Consider the following 17004-nt stretch of genomic DNA (forward strand, 5'->3'; position numbering starts at 1 on the left):
AAGAATTTCACCCAATAAAGTATTTTCAATAAATGGAGAGATTTTTAATGGGGGATTGGTTTGGAAAGAGCTGTTGAGTCCAGATTTTAGGAGACCATAAATGTCAAACTAAAAACTTGTCACTTGTTCTGCAAACATGGGGATTCTTTACCTATGGAATAATTAAAAAAAAAAAAAACTAAATTTTTACATAGCATTTACTATATGCCATGTTCTGTTCTAATACTGATACACTTATTTAACTATTGTTTCTTTTCTTATCATTTGGAAAACTGAGGCACCAGTTGGTTAAGTACCTTATCCAAAGTCTCACAGTTAGTGTAGGGCTGGGGTTCTATTCCAGGTAGTGTGGCCATTGATGTGTTCCATGGTAAAATTTTAAATTTAACATGGTAAAATGTTAAATTTTGTTAGCATGACTAAAAATTCAGATTTATTGCAAAGAGTAGCAGTCTTTCCAATTGGTTTCCAAAAGGAGATCAATTAAAAGGCTGTTAAACTTACTCTGTTAAGCTAGGCTCAAAGTAGACTGAAAGGTAATATATTTCAAAGAACTGGAAGATTTGTTGATGACGGGACACGTGGCTAATAAAGCATGGTGGAAGGAGGAACAAAGAAGAATACCAAGGTTTCCTTTCCAATAAGTAGGAAAATGAAGAGATCACATGTAGGAGACAGGATTAAGGAATGAAGGGGAACATTTTGGAGCAGTAAATTCAGTATTACACCTTCTGGTAGAAATGTCCCAAATAGGGAGGTTGAACTGAAAAGGTGAGAAAGAATCTTGAAGTGAGCAAAGAAAGAAATAGAAATCTACTGGAAATAGAAAAACAGTCATCAATTTTCAGTTGACTCTAATAACTCTCTTCAACAGCATTGACCAAAGCATGGTCCATAGTTGTTAGTCAGGGTTATATATGAAAAAGAACTCTCAGGAACACACTTTGGAAGAGTTTGGGGAGCACTTAGCATGATATATCCCTAGGCTGACGTGACATGCGTTTACCTTTACAGTCTAGTTCGTCAGAGCTGTCTCCACAGTCGTCGTCGCCATCGCACAGCTTGCTGTGAGGAACACAACGACGGTTGGAGCAGGGCTTGAAACCTCTTCGACAACTTCTGTTTTCTTACATGGAAAAGTGAAAACACGCACTTGGAGGGCTTGTAGCAGTATTGTTACAAAAAGAAGATCACAGGTAAGATCTCCTTCACAATAACCAGATTGTGGGTCTAAAGAACAGGTGCTGTGCGGCATTCAAGTTCTAGATTAGAATATCTGTGAAAAAACTCTTTTTGACTACTTTAACTTCAGTGACTCCACTGGGAGATCTCGTCAAATTATACCCACTTTATTGCTTCTGGCATTTCTTTCAGGTAGGACAGAAATAAACTTATATCTCATATTCATTTCTGAAGAAATGAATCGCTACCTCAAAAGTAATAAAGACACTCCAACACCTATCCCCTATCTCCTTTGCACCCCACAAGTCTTTTAAACCAAGAAAAAGAAGTATCAAACAAAGCATTTATTCCTGCATCAGTGAATTCAAGAGTCACCTCTTTATCCATAAATTTCTCTTAAAAAATCATCTTAAAGGACCTACTAGAATTTTTGAAGCAGAAGAATGATTGCTTTCTGAAATCTGTTTACCTTAATAAGAATCTCCTGACATTTTCTGATTTGGGGCAGAAGGTACCACTCACAATAATAATAGCTGCCATTTACTGAAAGCTTCTTTTGTGTGAGGCTCTATATTGAGCATATGTAAATATATATATATATATTGATTTAATGTTCCCAACCACCATTCCAGCTAGGTTTGCTTTGTAGCATGATGTGTTCTTAGCCTCTCAGTCATGTCTGACTCTTTGAGACCCCAGGGACTGTAGCCCTCCAGTCTCCTCCGTCCATGGAGATTCTCCAGATAAGAATACTGGAGTGGGTTGCCAAGTCTTCTGCCAGGGGATCTTCCTGACCCAGGGATCGAACCCAGGTCTCCTGCATTGAATGTGGAATCTTTACCAGCTGAGCCACCAGGGAAGATTTGTAGTGAGAAACTAAAATATAGGAGAAGCAATGGCCTTTCCTCATACTAGTCACAAACTAGCAGATTTGGAACAAACATTTAAACTCAAATGTGATTATAAAATCTGGAATCTGAAATTGTCAAACTATAGTCCACAGGCCAAATGCAGCATGTGAACCTGATTTTATCTGGCTCTAGAACTAAAAATGATTTTTACATTTGTAAAAGATTGTTTAAAACACTAGAATATGCGACAAAAGCATATATGACCCACAAAAAACACAAAATAGCAGCTTACCCTTTACAGAAAAAGCTTGCTAACCCTTTTTCAGACAAATATCTGCCTTCTAAGAAGATAAAAATAATGTGAAATATATTCTCAAGCCAATTCATAATAATGTGAATTTGTAAGCTGATTATTATCACATTTTTATATGCTTTAATATTTTCATGATGTACAGGACATAGCTATTGATTCTGGTAAATGCATCATTTGAGGTAAATTCCCTAAGATTTAGTTACATGTTGATTACAGACAAATTACATTTGACTATCATTTTAACCAAGGATGTTTACTATACAATGTAAAAGAGTGAAAAAACTTCTTGTGAATTTCCCAAAATCCACCTTACCCTTGTTTTAACTTTCTTTGACCAGAAATAAAACAAAGGAGAAATACAGAAGCCAAATACAACAATTTCAGATATAGATACCTAAATTTTGAAGAGCATATAATACCAATACTATACAGCATAAAAAGAAATCAGACCAGTTTAGAAATATTCTGGATCAATTCTACATCAACTATTAGTGATTACATATATGCATGCTTTTGGAAAAAATATTGTTGAAATGAAGGCGAGTAACAGTTGCTTACTACAGAGTCCAAAAGTCAGTTTATATTTCTATGGGAGAGGGAAAGGTTGACTATCATTTGGTGTCAGCTACAGAGGCACAACTGGTGGAATTCCATACTTAATGGACACCAGGGCTAAAGCAAGTAGCATTTGTACCTAAGGACAATAGCCCTGGGATAATCCTAGAGGCAAAATTATTTAGAATGAGTAAGACTGTGATACCAATATAACAATATGGTATTGACTCTTGGTGGACTTTTGCTGCAGGGTAAACCTGCAAAATCCAGTCAATAACTAATACCTCTGACATCTTTAAATGTAAGCCTAAAACCTTTTGCTAATGATGAGTAACTAGGCAGTGCAAAAACAGGCTCCTGTGTATTTAAATTTATACTTCAAGTATAGAAACTATGAGGAAATTCTTCAATTAACATCATGTATATTGGGTAGGAAATACGGTGCCCAATTTGAATAAGAGCAAGCCAAATCAATTGTTAATCTACATGTTAATGAGAGGCAGTAAGAAAATCACACACACAAACCAAATGGAGACAATCTTACCAAAAACTATAAAAATAATTGCAAACATCTCTGAAATGAGAAATCGAACACTGAAAACTTACCACAGTAGAGCAGTTTTTCATCTGATTTATCCTTACAATGAGGAATGCCATCACAGGTGAGCTGATAATCAATACAGTCTCCATTTCCACACTCAAATTCTGAATAAATATTGCAGGAAGAATTTTTAGCTGAAAAGAAGAAAAGTCAATATTTCATGTAATAACAAACATTTTTGATGTCATAACAATTGTTTACTTTAATCTCAGTCATAAAAATAAATTAAAATTTGTTTATGTAAAAATTAATGAAGGACAATTGTTTATGGAATTCCGTTACAAAAAAAATTAAGAGGGACAAATTTATTGTGTTGTTTTCAAACTCCCTTTGCAAATGTTCCTAAGTTGCCTGACTTTATCTTTGTGTTTAAAGTATGTTTGTGGATTTTGTTAATTATTTGGTGACTGACTGTACATGTGTGGAAAGAAGGAGCAACTTAAATTTGGGTGACTATATTTATGCATCTTGCTTAGCACTTTATCCAAAAATAAATGCTTAAAAAGAGCCGGTTAAATAAGCTCTGTACATACTGAGAGTGTTTTTGTATTTTCTTATTGAAATCTCATATATTCTTCAATACACTGAAATTTTTTAGCATATAGAGTTCTCATCTTGAATGCCTTGAATTGATTCATTTCACTGAAGTCTCACCTTCAAATGCCCTTCCTTCCCAACTACCTGCTGAAAAAATTTCTGTAACAATTTCTATCACTCAGAAGTACTAGAATTGCTGAAATTATTCTCGATAGAATAGACAGAGCCTTTTGTGCTATTTACATTGTGAGAGGTACCAGGGAGAAGACTTTCTTTTCCTGCCACACGTGATCAGTACCTACTCCTTGAAATGCATGGGAATCTGTAGGGGTTGCTGGTGAAGGACAGAGATAAACTGAAATGCACATGCAGCAGATGCTTATGGGCTCCAGTTAACCACTGCCATATTGTTCCACTTCTAAGTGCCAGGATTCTTAGAAGAAATTTAAAGCCCGAGTTTGTATGTGATTTGACCAACTTGTGAGTAAAAACAACAGTCATGAGTTCAAAGAAGCTTTTCTATAGCTAGGTTTCATCCCTGGAATGCCAATTTGTGACCCCTGTTTTAGAATGATCTCTCTTGGGGAAAATAGACATTTTTCAAAAATGTATTTATTTTTAATTGGAGGATAATTGCTTTATGATATTCTGTTGGTTTCTGCCATACATCAACATGAATCAGCCTTAGGCATACATATGTCTTGTTCCTCTTGATCCTGCCTCCCATCTCCCACACTATCCCACTCTTTTATTTTTATTCTTAAACAATTGATTTACTAGCAAGCTTTTGGAGTGCAATGTTTCTGCTGCATTATGCGCTGTCTGCTTGCATATACTCAGGCTATTGGGCTTCCCAGGTGGTGCTAGTGGTTAAAGAACCCGCCTGCCAATGCAGAAGATGTAAGAGACGCGGGTTAGATCCCTGGATCAGGAAGATCCCCTGGAGGACAGCACAGCCGACCACTCCGGTATTTTTGCCTGGAGAGTCCCATGGACAGAGGAGCCTGGGGGGCTACCACAGTCCACAGTGTCTCAGAGTCTGGCACAACTGAAGCGACTTAGCAGAGAGCAGCACTCAATCTATTGCTTGTAGAAAAACCGTACAAGGAAAGTAAGTCATATTAATTATGTTGGAGGTAATTAGAATTCATTTATCTCTGCTAATGCAGGAAATATAGTTTAATTTTATAATTTGCTATCGGCATTTAGGATTTATTTCAGGAATATTCGATTAAACAGACACTAATACTCTTTGAAGTTCCCAGTGTTTTGTTTCTTTATTATTCCTAGAATGTAACCATTTTTACAGAATATTTATATTTCCTCTATCCATCTATCTATTAATGACTTATAATTTAACTTTTTAAATGATAGCAGTCCTCTCTAAAGTTAATTTTCTTTTTCATGGTGCAGTCTAAATTTCTAGTCAGTAGCTAAGGTAGAATGCCATTTTAGAGGAAATAACAAGAAATTAAGAGTCTAAGAATACCATTCACTTTAAAGAATTATTATCTTCAAGAAGAGTGCTGACTTACTGCTCACAATCACCTTAGATCATGAACTGAATAAAATTCATCCATTTACCGAGAATCCATTAGCATTCCTAACTTGTTTTATCTATTTTAAACACATACTGTTTAGTTTCTCATTGCCAGTGAAAAATAATCACTATGATAGTAAATGCTATATTTTGGTTTTATAATCACTGTACCTTTGAGGAAAAGATGATAATATTTATGGTAAATATGGTTTATTATGCAAAAAACAAATATTATATGAGCACAATTCTTGTTTAGGTATGTTCATTTGAAGAAATAGTATTGAGTATTTTCTGCCTCTCTCTAGAAACAAAAACTGTGGTTCAGCTGTCCTCCATTCTCTTACAAGGTAATTGCTTCATCTAATTATATTTGCTATTCTTATTTCTGTTATGGGTGTTAATAAGGTTAGCAATGTCATGTAAAATGGAATTGCCTAATCTTTTTATCTCAAGAGTTATGACAACAAATGGTTTACTCTCCTTTGCCCTCAAGTGATGTGTTAGTAAATAACCTTTCACCCTTGTAATGCTGCCGTTAGCATTCATAAACTGCTCTGGGTGAACTAATTCAGATGTGGCCCCTGATATGCCAGAAACATCATCATTTCCCAAAGATAGATTTGACAAGAAGAAGCCAAGAGTTACTTTTCAATCTCTCTGCTGAACCACAGAATTTCAATATGAATGCACGTTGGATACAAGATACTTTTGTAAAGATTTGTCAGTTCTGAAGAATCCAGTACCACTCTACAGTTCCACGTGAATACAACTATGCTTGTTTTAACACTACAGTTTTCTGATTAATTCCCTCACAATAGTGAGACGCAGGTGGTTTAGTAGGGACAGATGGATCTAATCTATCTTGCTGCAAGGAGAGGAATCTACTGTATACAAATAAGCCTTGCTGTTTTGACCAGAGGCATTGGTTTACTATTGGCCTGTAGTGACCTGTGAAAGAAACATGAGTGATTCTAATGCATGGCTAACACTCCAGGCTTACAGATGGCATCAGATCCAGACAATTACAGCTGAAACCACAAAGGCAAACAAATAGAGAGTTTAAGCAATTGCTTGAGCAATTCAGAGAAGTGTTAGGTAATGAAGAAATATTGGAATTGTGGCCCAAATTATTGAAATTAGCTATCTACTGACCAATTACATCATTCCCTTGTTTGCCTCGACACATTCTTTAAGTCTTTTACTTATTTTGCTAAGAAATGCCCTTTTGGATTATGTGCCAATATACAGTGAGAAAATATGTATATGTTCCTGCATTAGGTGTAGTAGTTTTCCTGGTTAAAAAATTATGTCAAAGTGTTTGTATTAGAAAAAAGTTTCCAAATGTACATGTGTCCAAGAATCACACTTGTTTGTATTAAAATAAAGAACAGGCAAAAGAGAAGATCCTCCTGGTATACAAAGACTGAAAAAAGACAAAAGATGTGATTGAAAAATACTTTCAGCTTATGATTCTTATTTTTATAATGTAGACATACCCAACTCTATTGATTTTCTAAGATGAAAGATATGAGATAAGTATACAGATGAGAAGAAAAAAAAAACTGAACACATCCTAAGAATTTACCAATTTACAATTTTCCAAGATGCTTCTCTACTGTCATTCTTACTCACAACTAGTCTTGATGTTAAAGAGAAATTAACCCTTTTTATGTTACTGGATAATTTTCATGATGTTATTAGAACACTTGAACCATTATTTACGGTAGAAACAGTTTGGGAAACTTAGCTGTAAGTATATACTGTAATGGTACTAATTAAAGATTGTAATGCCTTTGGGAGGTATAAACATCACACAAGGCTGTGATGTTACATTTTTAATTAACAGTTCAGAAATGACTACAAATAAAGGGTGAGCCATTCTTTCTCATTTACATACTCTGACCGACTGTGAGTGGGTTCACTACTAAGCTACAGCCTGTACACTGGTTTTCTTTTGGCTTTAATTAATTTTGCTATTGACTGAATTCTTAAAGTCATAACTCCAAGTTTTCAGATATCATTGTATACAGGTATTTCTCCCATTTGCCCAACATCTTCCAGCCATAATCAGGGGATATGACACTCATCACTATTTGGGTTAATATTACCTATCACATAGTGCTATAGGTAGAATGGTAAATAGCTCTTTTTGGAATAGAGAGATAAACCAACAGGGTCTCTAAGATTGGAGGAGAGTACAACTTTATTCATACACTAAAACAATTCCAGTGTCCATGTGTGCCATTTTGAGTAGTTATGTGCCACATCACATCTTAATTCTCTTTACTTACTCACACATCTGTTGTCTTCCAGCAATATTCGATCCCCTCTGCAGGAACAATTCACTCTTCCATTAGGAGTTAAAAGGCACAAGTCATGGCAACCTCCATTCAATAATGCACATGGAGAAAGTTCACCTGCAATAAAGACGTTTAATTGGTGACATTTGATATTGAATTCCTGTGCTGTGTTAATATAGATTAACAGTAAACTGTTAGACAACCTCAATCTCTCAAAATATCTCATGAACAAGGAAGATTCAGAACTTTTGAAAAGCTAAAGATTCCAAATGATAAGTACATTTAAAAGTATGTAACAAATCTCTACATTTTCTAACATATTTGTCATTCAATACACTGGTATCTCTAGAAACTACACATATGCTACAAACTGCAATTTTGTAGGTATTCCAGTGATTAAAAAAAATGTTTAGGCCAGATGCAAAGTTTGTTTATCAAACAAGTATTAGTTTCTTGAAAACAACTTGATTTGAATGATCAAAAATAAGAGGAATGAGAAAGTGTGAAATAGATATCCAGAAACTAATAATTAAAAGTGAATTGTTCCCCTGGTGATAAATTAAGAACTACAAAATTTCCATAAAATGTTCAGATTATTTCAATATATTCAATGGTCAAAGCCTGAATACTAGCCCCAGAAATAGTAAGAAAAAAAATCCAACTAAGTATTACTTAAATATATATATATATGTTTTTGAGAGATTATATAATTAAAAATAAATTTGCTTTCTATTGTAACTTACAGCTATTGGTGTCATTGGCAACAGCTATGATACCCATTGGTTGATGTGGAATATCAGAACGAAGAATTTTTGTATCTCCTCCTGTGTACTTGTTAGAACGCAAGATAGCTCTTCTTCCCCAATCTGACCAGAAGATATAATTGTCATATACAGCCAGACTGAGAAAAGTTCCCGGCCCAGATTTGACAATCACCTGAAATAAAGTAAAATATCATATTTTAAAAATGAAACTATCTGCATATTCTTTTGCTCAAAAAAAGAGATTATTCGTTTATTTTAATCAATTGAAATAATCAGATAAAAATACACTTCACTGACTGTATTAAGGTTTATTTTAAACATCATAACCATCCTTACCTTTTGTAATGTGCTTACTTAATATTTTGAAGTATATTTCTATTTAATAGTCATTCACTCTAAGCAATTGTGTCCTTTTAGTATTATAAACCAAAATCAAGACAAAAATATGAGATTAACTGTTATTACTATCAAACATTTTTATTAAGAAATCATTAGATATGTAGTAAATACTCATTAAGCCTTCAGAATTGTATACAAAATACACAATAAAATTTTATACAGGTTATTCCTTTAGATGACACAAATGATTTAGCAGGATATCCATACATTGGCAATAAAAATTTTAAAGTAAAGACCAAAACGTTTCACTCAGATCAAGATGAAGTAAAAGGGACTAGATTTCCCTTCCCAATAAAACAACTAAGAAACTAAGCAAGATATATAAAACAAGTCTTTCCAACAAATTGAATATCAGGTAAGAAACAACAGTGATTCCTATGTAACAGGAAATAAACCAAGTGAGTTCCATAACCTCCACAGTTAGTAACCTGAGACAGTGACCAATAGTGACACAGTGCAGGGGGACTCAATAGAGATCAGGGAAGTCTCTGAGTGGAGAGAGCTAAGAGTTACGGGAGTTATGGGAGAGTGATATGGTTAGATCTCACAAGGCAGAGTGTTAGAGAAGAGAATGTAGCAGAAGGAGAACTCTGGATATCTGCACAGGGTCCTCCTGGAGTATTCAGCCATGTAGTAAGCACATTTACCTTGATTCATGGACCTAACATTCCATGTTCCTATGTAATATTGCTCTTTACAGCATCAGACTTTACCTCCATCACCAGTCACAACTGGGTGTTGTTTTTGCTTTGGCTCTGTCTCTTCATTCTTTTTAGAGTTATTTCTCCACTCTTCTCCAGTAGCATAATGGGCACCTACTGACCTGGGGAGTTCATCTTTCAGTGTCATATCATTTTGCCTCTTCATACTGTTCATGGGGTTCTCAAGGCAACAGTACTGAGTGGGAAAATTTAACTCAGATGACCATATATCTACTACTGTGGCAAGAATCCCTTAGAAGAAATGGAGTAGCTCTCATAGTCAGCAAAAAACTGAAATGCACTTCTTGGGTGCAATCCCCCAAATGACAGAATGATCTCTGTTCATTTCCAAGGCAAATCATTCAATATCACAGTAATCCAAGTCCATACTCCAATTGGTAATGCTGAAGTTCAAAGCTTTTATGAAGACCTACAAGACATTCTAGAACTTATACCCAAAATAGATATCCTTCTCATTATAGGAGACTGGAACACAAAAGCAGGAAGTCAAGAGATGCCTGGAGTAACAGGCAAATTTGGCCTTGGAGTACAAAACAAAGCAGGTCAGAGGCTATAAGTGCCAAGAGAATGCACTCGTCATAGCAAACACCCTCTTCCAACAACAAAAGAGAAAATTCTACACATGGACATCATCAGATGGTCAATACAAAAATCAGATTGATTATATTCTTGGCAGCCAAAGATGCAGAAGTTCTATCTGTTGAGTTCAGTTCAGTGGCTCAGTCATGTCCAACTCTTTGCGACTCCATGAACCATAGCACACCAGGCCTCCCTGTCCATCACTAACTCCCTGAGTCCACCCAAACCCATGTCCATCGAGTCGGTGATGCCATCCAACCATCTCATCCTCTGTCGTCCCCTTCTCCTCCTGCCTCCAATCCCTCCCAGCATCAGGGTCTTTTCCAATGAGTCAGCTCTTCTCATCAGGTGGCCAAAGTATTGGAGTTTCAGCTACAACACCAGTCTTTCCAATGAACACCCAGGACTGACTGATCTCATTTGGGATGGATCTCCTTGCAGTCCAAGGGACTCTCAAGAGTCTTCTCCAACACCACAGTTCAAAATCATCAATTCTTCGGTGCTCAGCTTTCTTTATAGTCCAACTCTCACATCCATATACGACTACTGGAAAAACCATAGCCTTGACTAGACGGACCTTTGTTGACAAAGTAATGTCTCTGCTTTTTAATATGCTGTCTAGGTTGGTCATAAGTTTCCTTCCAAGGAGTAAGCATCTTTTTATTTCATGGCTGCAGTTAACATCTGCAGTGATTTTGGAGCCCAGAAAAATAAAGTCAGCCACTGTTTCCTCATCTATTTTCCATAAAGTGATAGGACAGGATGCCATGATCTTAGTTTTCTGAATGTTGATTTTTAAGCCAACTTTTTCACTCTCCTCTTTCACTTTCATCAAGAGGCTCTTTAGTTCTTTTTCACTTTCTGCTATAAGCACGGAGTCATCTGCATATCTGAGATTATTTATATTTCTCCCAGCAATGTTGATTCCAGCTTGTGTTTTCTCCAGCCCAGCATTTCTCATGTTGTACTCTGCATGTAAGTTAAAGAAGTAAGGTGACAATATACAGCCTTGACATACTACTTTTCCTATTTGGAACCAATCTCTTGTTCTATGTCCAGTTCTAACAGTTGCTTCTTGACCTGCATACAGGTTTCTCAAGAGGCAGGTCAAGTGGTCCCCATCTCTTTCAGAATTTTCCACGGTTCATTGTGATCCACATAGTCAAAGCCTTTGGCATAGTCAATAATGCAGAAATAGAAGTTCTATACAGTCAGCAAAGAAAGACCTGGAGCTAACTGTGGCTCATATCATGAACTCGTTGCCAAATTCAGACTTTAATTGAAGAAAGTAGGGAAAGCTACAAGACCATTCAGGTATGACCTAAATCAAATCTCTTATGATTATACAGTGGAAGTGAGAAAGAGATTCAAGGGATTAGAGAGTGCCTGAAGAAATATGGACAGAGGTTCATGACATCCTACATGATCTCCTACATCCATGACATGTACAGGAGGCAATGATCAATAAAAAACTCCAAGGAAAATAAATGCAAAAAGCAAAATGGTTGTCTGAGGAGGACTTACAAATAGTGGAAAAAGGAAGAGACACTAAAGACAAAGGAGAAAAAGAAAGATTTACACATTTGAATGAAGAGTTCCAAAGAATAGCAAGGAGACATAAGAAAGCCTTCCTCAGTGATCAGCACAAAGAAATAGAGAAAAATGATAAAATGGGAAAGACTAGAGATCTCTTCAAGAAAATTAGAAATACGAACTGAATACTTCATGTAAAGATGGCACAAAAAATGACAGAAACAATATGGACCTATCAGAAGCAGAAGATATTAAGAAGAGGTAGCAAAAATACACATAAGAACTATATGTTCTTCATAACTCAGATAATCAGGATGGTGTGATCACTCACCTAGAGCCAGACATCCTGGAATGCAAAGTCAAGTGAGCCTTAGGAAGCATCACTAGGAACACAGCTAGTGGAGGTGGTTGAATTCAGGTTGAGCTATTTCAGATCCTAAATGACGATGCTGTTAAAATGCTACGCTCAATTTGCCAACAAATTTGAAAAACTCAGCAGTGGCCACAGGACTGGAAGACATCAGTTTTCATCCCAATCCCAAAGAAAGGCAACCCCAAAGAATGTTCAAACTACCACACAATTGCACTCATCTCACATGCTAGCAAAGTAATGCTCAAAATTCTCCAAGCCAGGCTTCAACAGTACATGAACCGTGAACTTCTAGATGTTCAAGCTGGATTTAGGAAAGGCAGAGAAAGCAGAGATCAAATTGCCAGCATCCGTTGGCAATGACCCGTTGGATGACCCGTTGGATCATCATAAAAGCAAGAAAGTTCCAGAAAAGCATCTACTTCTGCTTTATTGACTATGCCAAAGCCTTTGACTGTGTGGATCACAGCAAAGTGTGGAAAATTCTTAAAGACGTGGAAATATCAGGCCACATGACTTGCCTCCTTTCTCAGGCAGACCTCCTGTATGCAGGTCAAGAAGCAACAGTTAGAACTGGACATGGAAAAACAGACTGGTTCCAAATTGGGAAAGGAGTGCATCAAAGCTGCATATTGTCACCCTGCTTATCTAACTTATATGCAGAGTACATCATGCAAAATGCTGGGCTGGATGAAGCACAAGCTGGAATCAAAATTGTTGGGAGAAATATCGATAACCTCAAATATGCAGATGACACCACCCTTATGGCAGAGAGTGAAGAAGAACTAAAGAACCTCTTATGGAAGTGAAAGAAGAGAATGAAAAAGTTGGCTTAAAACTCAACCTTCAGAAAACTAAGATCATGGCTTCCGGTCCCATCACTTCATGGCAAACAGATGGGGAAACTTTGGAAACAATGACAGACTTTATTTTCTTGGTCTCCAAAATCACTTTACATGGTGATTGCAGTCGTGAAACTAAGATGCTTGCTCCTCGAAAGGAAAGCTATAGCCAACCTAGACAGCATATTAAAAAGCAGAGACATTACTTTGCTAATGACATTACTTTGCTAATGACATTACTTTGTCCAGCTGGTCAAAGCTATGGTTTTTCCAGTAGTCATTTATAGATGTGAGAGTTGGACCATAAAGAAGCTGAATGCTGAAGAATTGATGCTTCTGAGCTGTGTTGTGGACAAGACCCTGAGAGTCCCTTGGACTGCAAGGAGATCCAACCATTTCATCCTAAAGGAAATCAGTCCTGAATATTCATTGGGAGGACTTGATGCTGAAGCTGAAACTCCAATATTTTGGCCACCTGATGTGAAAAACTGACTCATTGGAAAAGACCCTGATGTTGAGAAAGATTGAAGGCAGAAGGAGGAGGGGACCACAGATGGTTGGACAGTATCATCTACTCGATGTACATGAGTTTGAGCAAGCTCCGGGAGTTGGTGATGGACAAGGAAGCCTGGCGTACTGCCGTTCGTTGGTTAGCAAAGAATCAAACATAATTGAGCTATTGAATTGAACTGAAATAAGTACCTGCACATGTGCATGAGGCATTCAGAGGGATTAGAGAAAAGAGTTCCAGAATTTACATGGGTCCAAGAATCACACTTACTAAATTAAATAAAAATTTGAAGAGAGAACAAGTAAATAAGAAACGGGAAGTAAAAAAGCAGGGGAAAATCAATGAAAGTAAAAGACAGCTTTTGGGGATTAATAATATTAGTAATACATAATGATGCAGTGAGGTTTATCCAAGGAATACAGGTTTAGTTAGCATTTTTAAAGTCTATCAGCATAATTTATCACATTAACAGGCAAAATAAGAAATCCTCTAGGAATATCTCAATAAAAGCAGATAATTTATTGGTTGGATCTAACATCCATTCCTGACAGAAACTCAAACTGGAACTAGGAATAGAAATAAAACTAGGAATGGGACAGGAATAATCATTCTTACTATTTCTATCACACATTATCCTAGGGTTAATAGCCTGTATAATTAGGCAAGAAACAAAATAAAAAACTTCAGATTGGAGGTCAAATTCTGATCACCTATGTCTCTCTTCACCAAGAATCTTGTTAGGCCACTTTAGCCACGATTTTCCCTTACCGCTGACATGTCCTCATAATAATTGTCCATCCACTGACAGCCTGTCTGCTCCCTGGCTATAAATGTCTACTTTCCTTCTATTTAGAGTTGAGCTCAGCCTCTCTCTTCTGCTGCAAAACCCCACTGCAGTAATCTCTATATCTATCCTGATAGTTCTGAATAAAGTCTGATTTACCATTTTGACAAGAGTCATAGATACTGTTTTCCTTAACACATTCAATGTAATATTACTGAGAAATAAAAAGGATGAATTATTGATGCATGTCACACTGGATAAATTTCAAAATAATCATGCTGAGTGAAAGAAACCAGACAAAAGGGAGTATAAAGTATATGCTGCCATTCATATAAGCTTCTACAAAATGAGAAATAATCTGTAGTAACAGAAACAACAACAACAACAACAACAACAAAAACACAACAAAAACACTTCCTGGGGATAGAGTGGAAAGGAGTAGAGTTCAAAAAGAAGGATTAAAAAGGGAAATAACAAAATCTGTAGAACTCATTGATATGTTCATTATCATGATGTGATGATGACTCACAGAAAATGTGCACGTGTATGTGTGTGAAGATTTTTACAATTTAAATATTTAAATTTTAATGTATGTAAATCATATCTGAATTTTTTAAAATAAAGGCTAGTAATTTAAAAAAATGCATTTTCAGAAATGACATTAAGTATATATGACTGCAACAGCATTAAGAAGGACAAGATAAATCAGAAAATAAACGTATTTGTTGTTTAGTCATTTTTATTTAACTTTTGCTTCTAAATCTAATCCATAGGGGACCTATCCAAATAACTCCTCTGAACTCTTTAGAAAATCAATGAATGATCTAAGGGATGGTTTAAAATTTAAGCATACCTCTTAGGTGAATGAAGTACTCAGATTTCTAGAAGAGAGAAACCAATGTGAATTTTCTCTTCTAGCAAGGAGATGAGATATAATTTTAGTAATTGAATAATAAACATACAAAAGAAGAGGGAAAGAAAGGACTCTAAGGTTTAAAGAAGTGAAGTCTATAATACTTTGCCTCTAAGACAGCAAAAAGTTCAAAGAATATCTCTCAAAGCATTGATATAATTTATTTTGCTTGATTTCATTTAGAAGAAATTTTTGTCTCCTTATTGTGGACAAAATACATAAATGGTGATGTTGGAACATATTTTGAATAAAGAAATTGGCTTTTTGCCTTTCAACATCACAGTCAGGAGGGCTTGATAATCAATATCCAATGCACAGATACAGAATTTACTCAGTTATCTCTATTTTAGAAATGATTGTGTTATAATGGGAAGGGCTCATTAGGCCCACATTCAAATGGAAGCATGATCATTCTTGAGCAGAGTGGATTTGGGGAAGATGCTTTACCTAAAAAAAAAAATGTAGCTTTCTCATCTTTATTTTGGAGGTGATTAAAACCTGTTTCCACAATTTCACAAGGCTGTTATAAGGATATATGCAGAAATGTTTTGACTATCTTATATTGCCATATATATATATATATGTATATATATACATATATATGTCTAATTTTCCTGTCATAGCTAGGTTTAATAATAACTTTTGTAATTTCTGCCTCCAGGTCTATTATAAAATAGTTATTTTTGTATAAAAATCAAGCTAAGAAAACTCAATAGGAATATTTTTGTAGAAATAAATAAATCAATTAGATTCTTTGGCCTTGAGATATTAAATATGTTAAACAGAGACCTAGCTAGGTTACTTTTCCCTGTAATCAGAAAAAAATAAATAAATTATAAAGGAACTTTCACATGAATGATGACTTCATGGGAATGATCCTGAAGAAACAAATACCCTTTGTATTGCCACATATTGCCTTCTTAGGAATTAAAACATTCTAGGGTTAAACCATTTACTGACCACTAAAATTGATGTGTTTTGGAGAAAACAGATAATCCTGAGAATGTGATAATTTAAAAAAAAAAGTCCTCTTTCTGTACTCCATCCTATATCAAACTCTAAATTATTATGAGATTATTAACAATGTCACCTTCCTAATTTCCAAAATTTTCCCTCATCCATTCTTAATTAACTGGTAATTACTCTCTTATAGAAACAATTCATTTTTATTCTGATTATATAAGTAATTTCTGTTCTATAGGGCAATGCTTCTCAAGTAGTAATGCACATACAATTCACTTTGAGATTTGTTAAAACTCATATTCTGATTCAATAAATTAAGATTGGAACCTCAGATTCTTCATTTCTAACAAACTTCCAAGTGTTGCTGATGCTGCTGTTTGGGAATTCCCATTAAAAAGCAAGAATTATAAAACAGAGAAAAACACAAAAGTAAAATAAATAACAATCTTACCACACAAATCTAACTGCTTATCATTTTAGATTAAATATATATATATATATATGTATATATATATATTTCTTTACAAATTGACAGACACATGAGCTATGCAAAGTTTCTTGAGATTAAGTAAAATCAATTTAAAAAGTTTAACCTACAAAAAAGCAACTATATCCAAAATTTATCTTCTTTAAAGATGAGAAAAAGACGTCTTTCTTGATCTGTCACATATTGGAATACTTTATTTTACAAAAGGTCAAGAGAATTCTTCTATATGTTCTTCTGTGCTCTGTGCTTAGAACAATT

At 35.4% G+C, this 17004-nt stretch overlaps 1 protein-coding gene across 1 annotated transcript in view; it reads right to left on the reverse strand.

The window, feature by feature from the left end:
* The window catches only part of LRP1B (LDL receptor related protein 1B), a 1678044-nt gene that overhangs the window by 319690 nt on the left and 1341350 nt on the right, over positions 1-17004 (reverse strand). The window contains exons 44-47 of the mRNA XM_065928990.1: positions 8623-8815; positions 7871-7996; positions 3508-3636; positions 1007-1126 (exon numbers count right to left, since the gene is read on the reverse strand). Coding sequence (XP_065785062.1) covers positions 1007-1126; positions 3508-3636; positions 7871-7996; positions 8623-8815 — 568 coding nt within the window. The remainder of the gene's footprint in view (positions 1-1006; positions 1127-3507; positions 3637-7870; positions 7997-8622; positions 8816-17004) is intronic.

Source organism: Muntiacus reevesi, chromosome 3 (genome assembly GCF_963930625.1).
Source record: "Muntiacus reevesi chromosome 3, mMunRee1.1, whole genome shotgun sequence".
NCBI classification, from domain to species: Eukaryota; Metazoa; Chordata; class Mammalia; order Artiodactyla; family Cervidae; genus Muntiacus; species Muntiacus reevesi.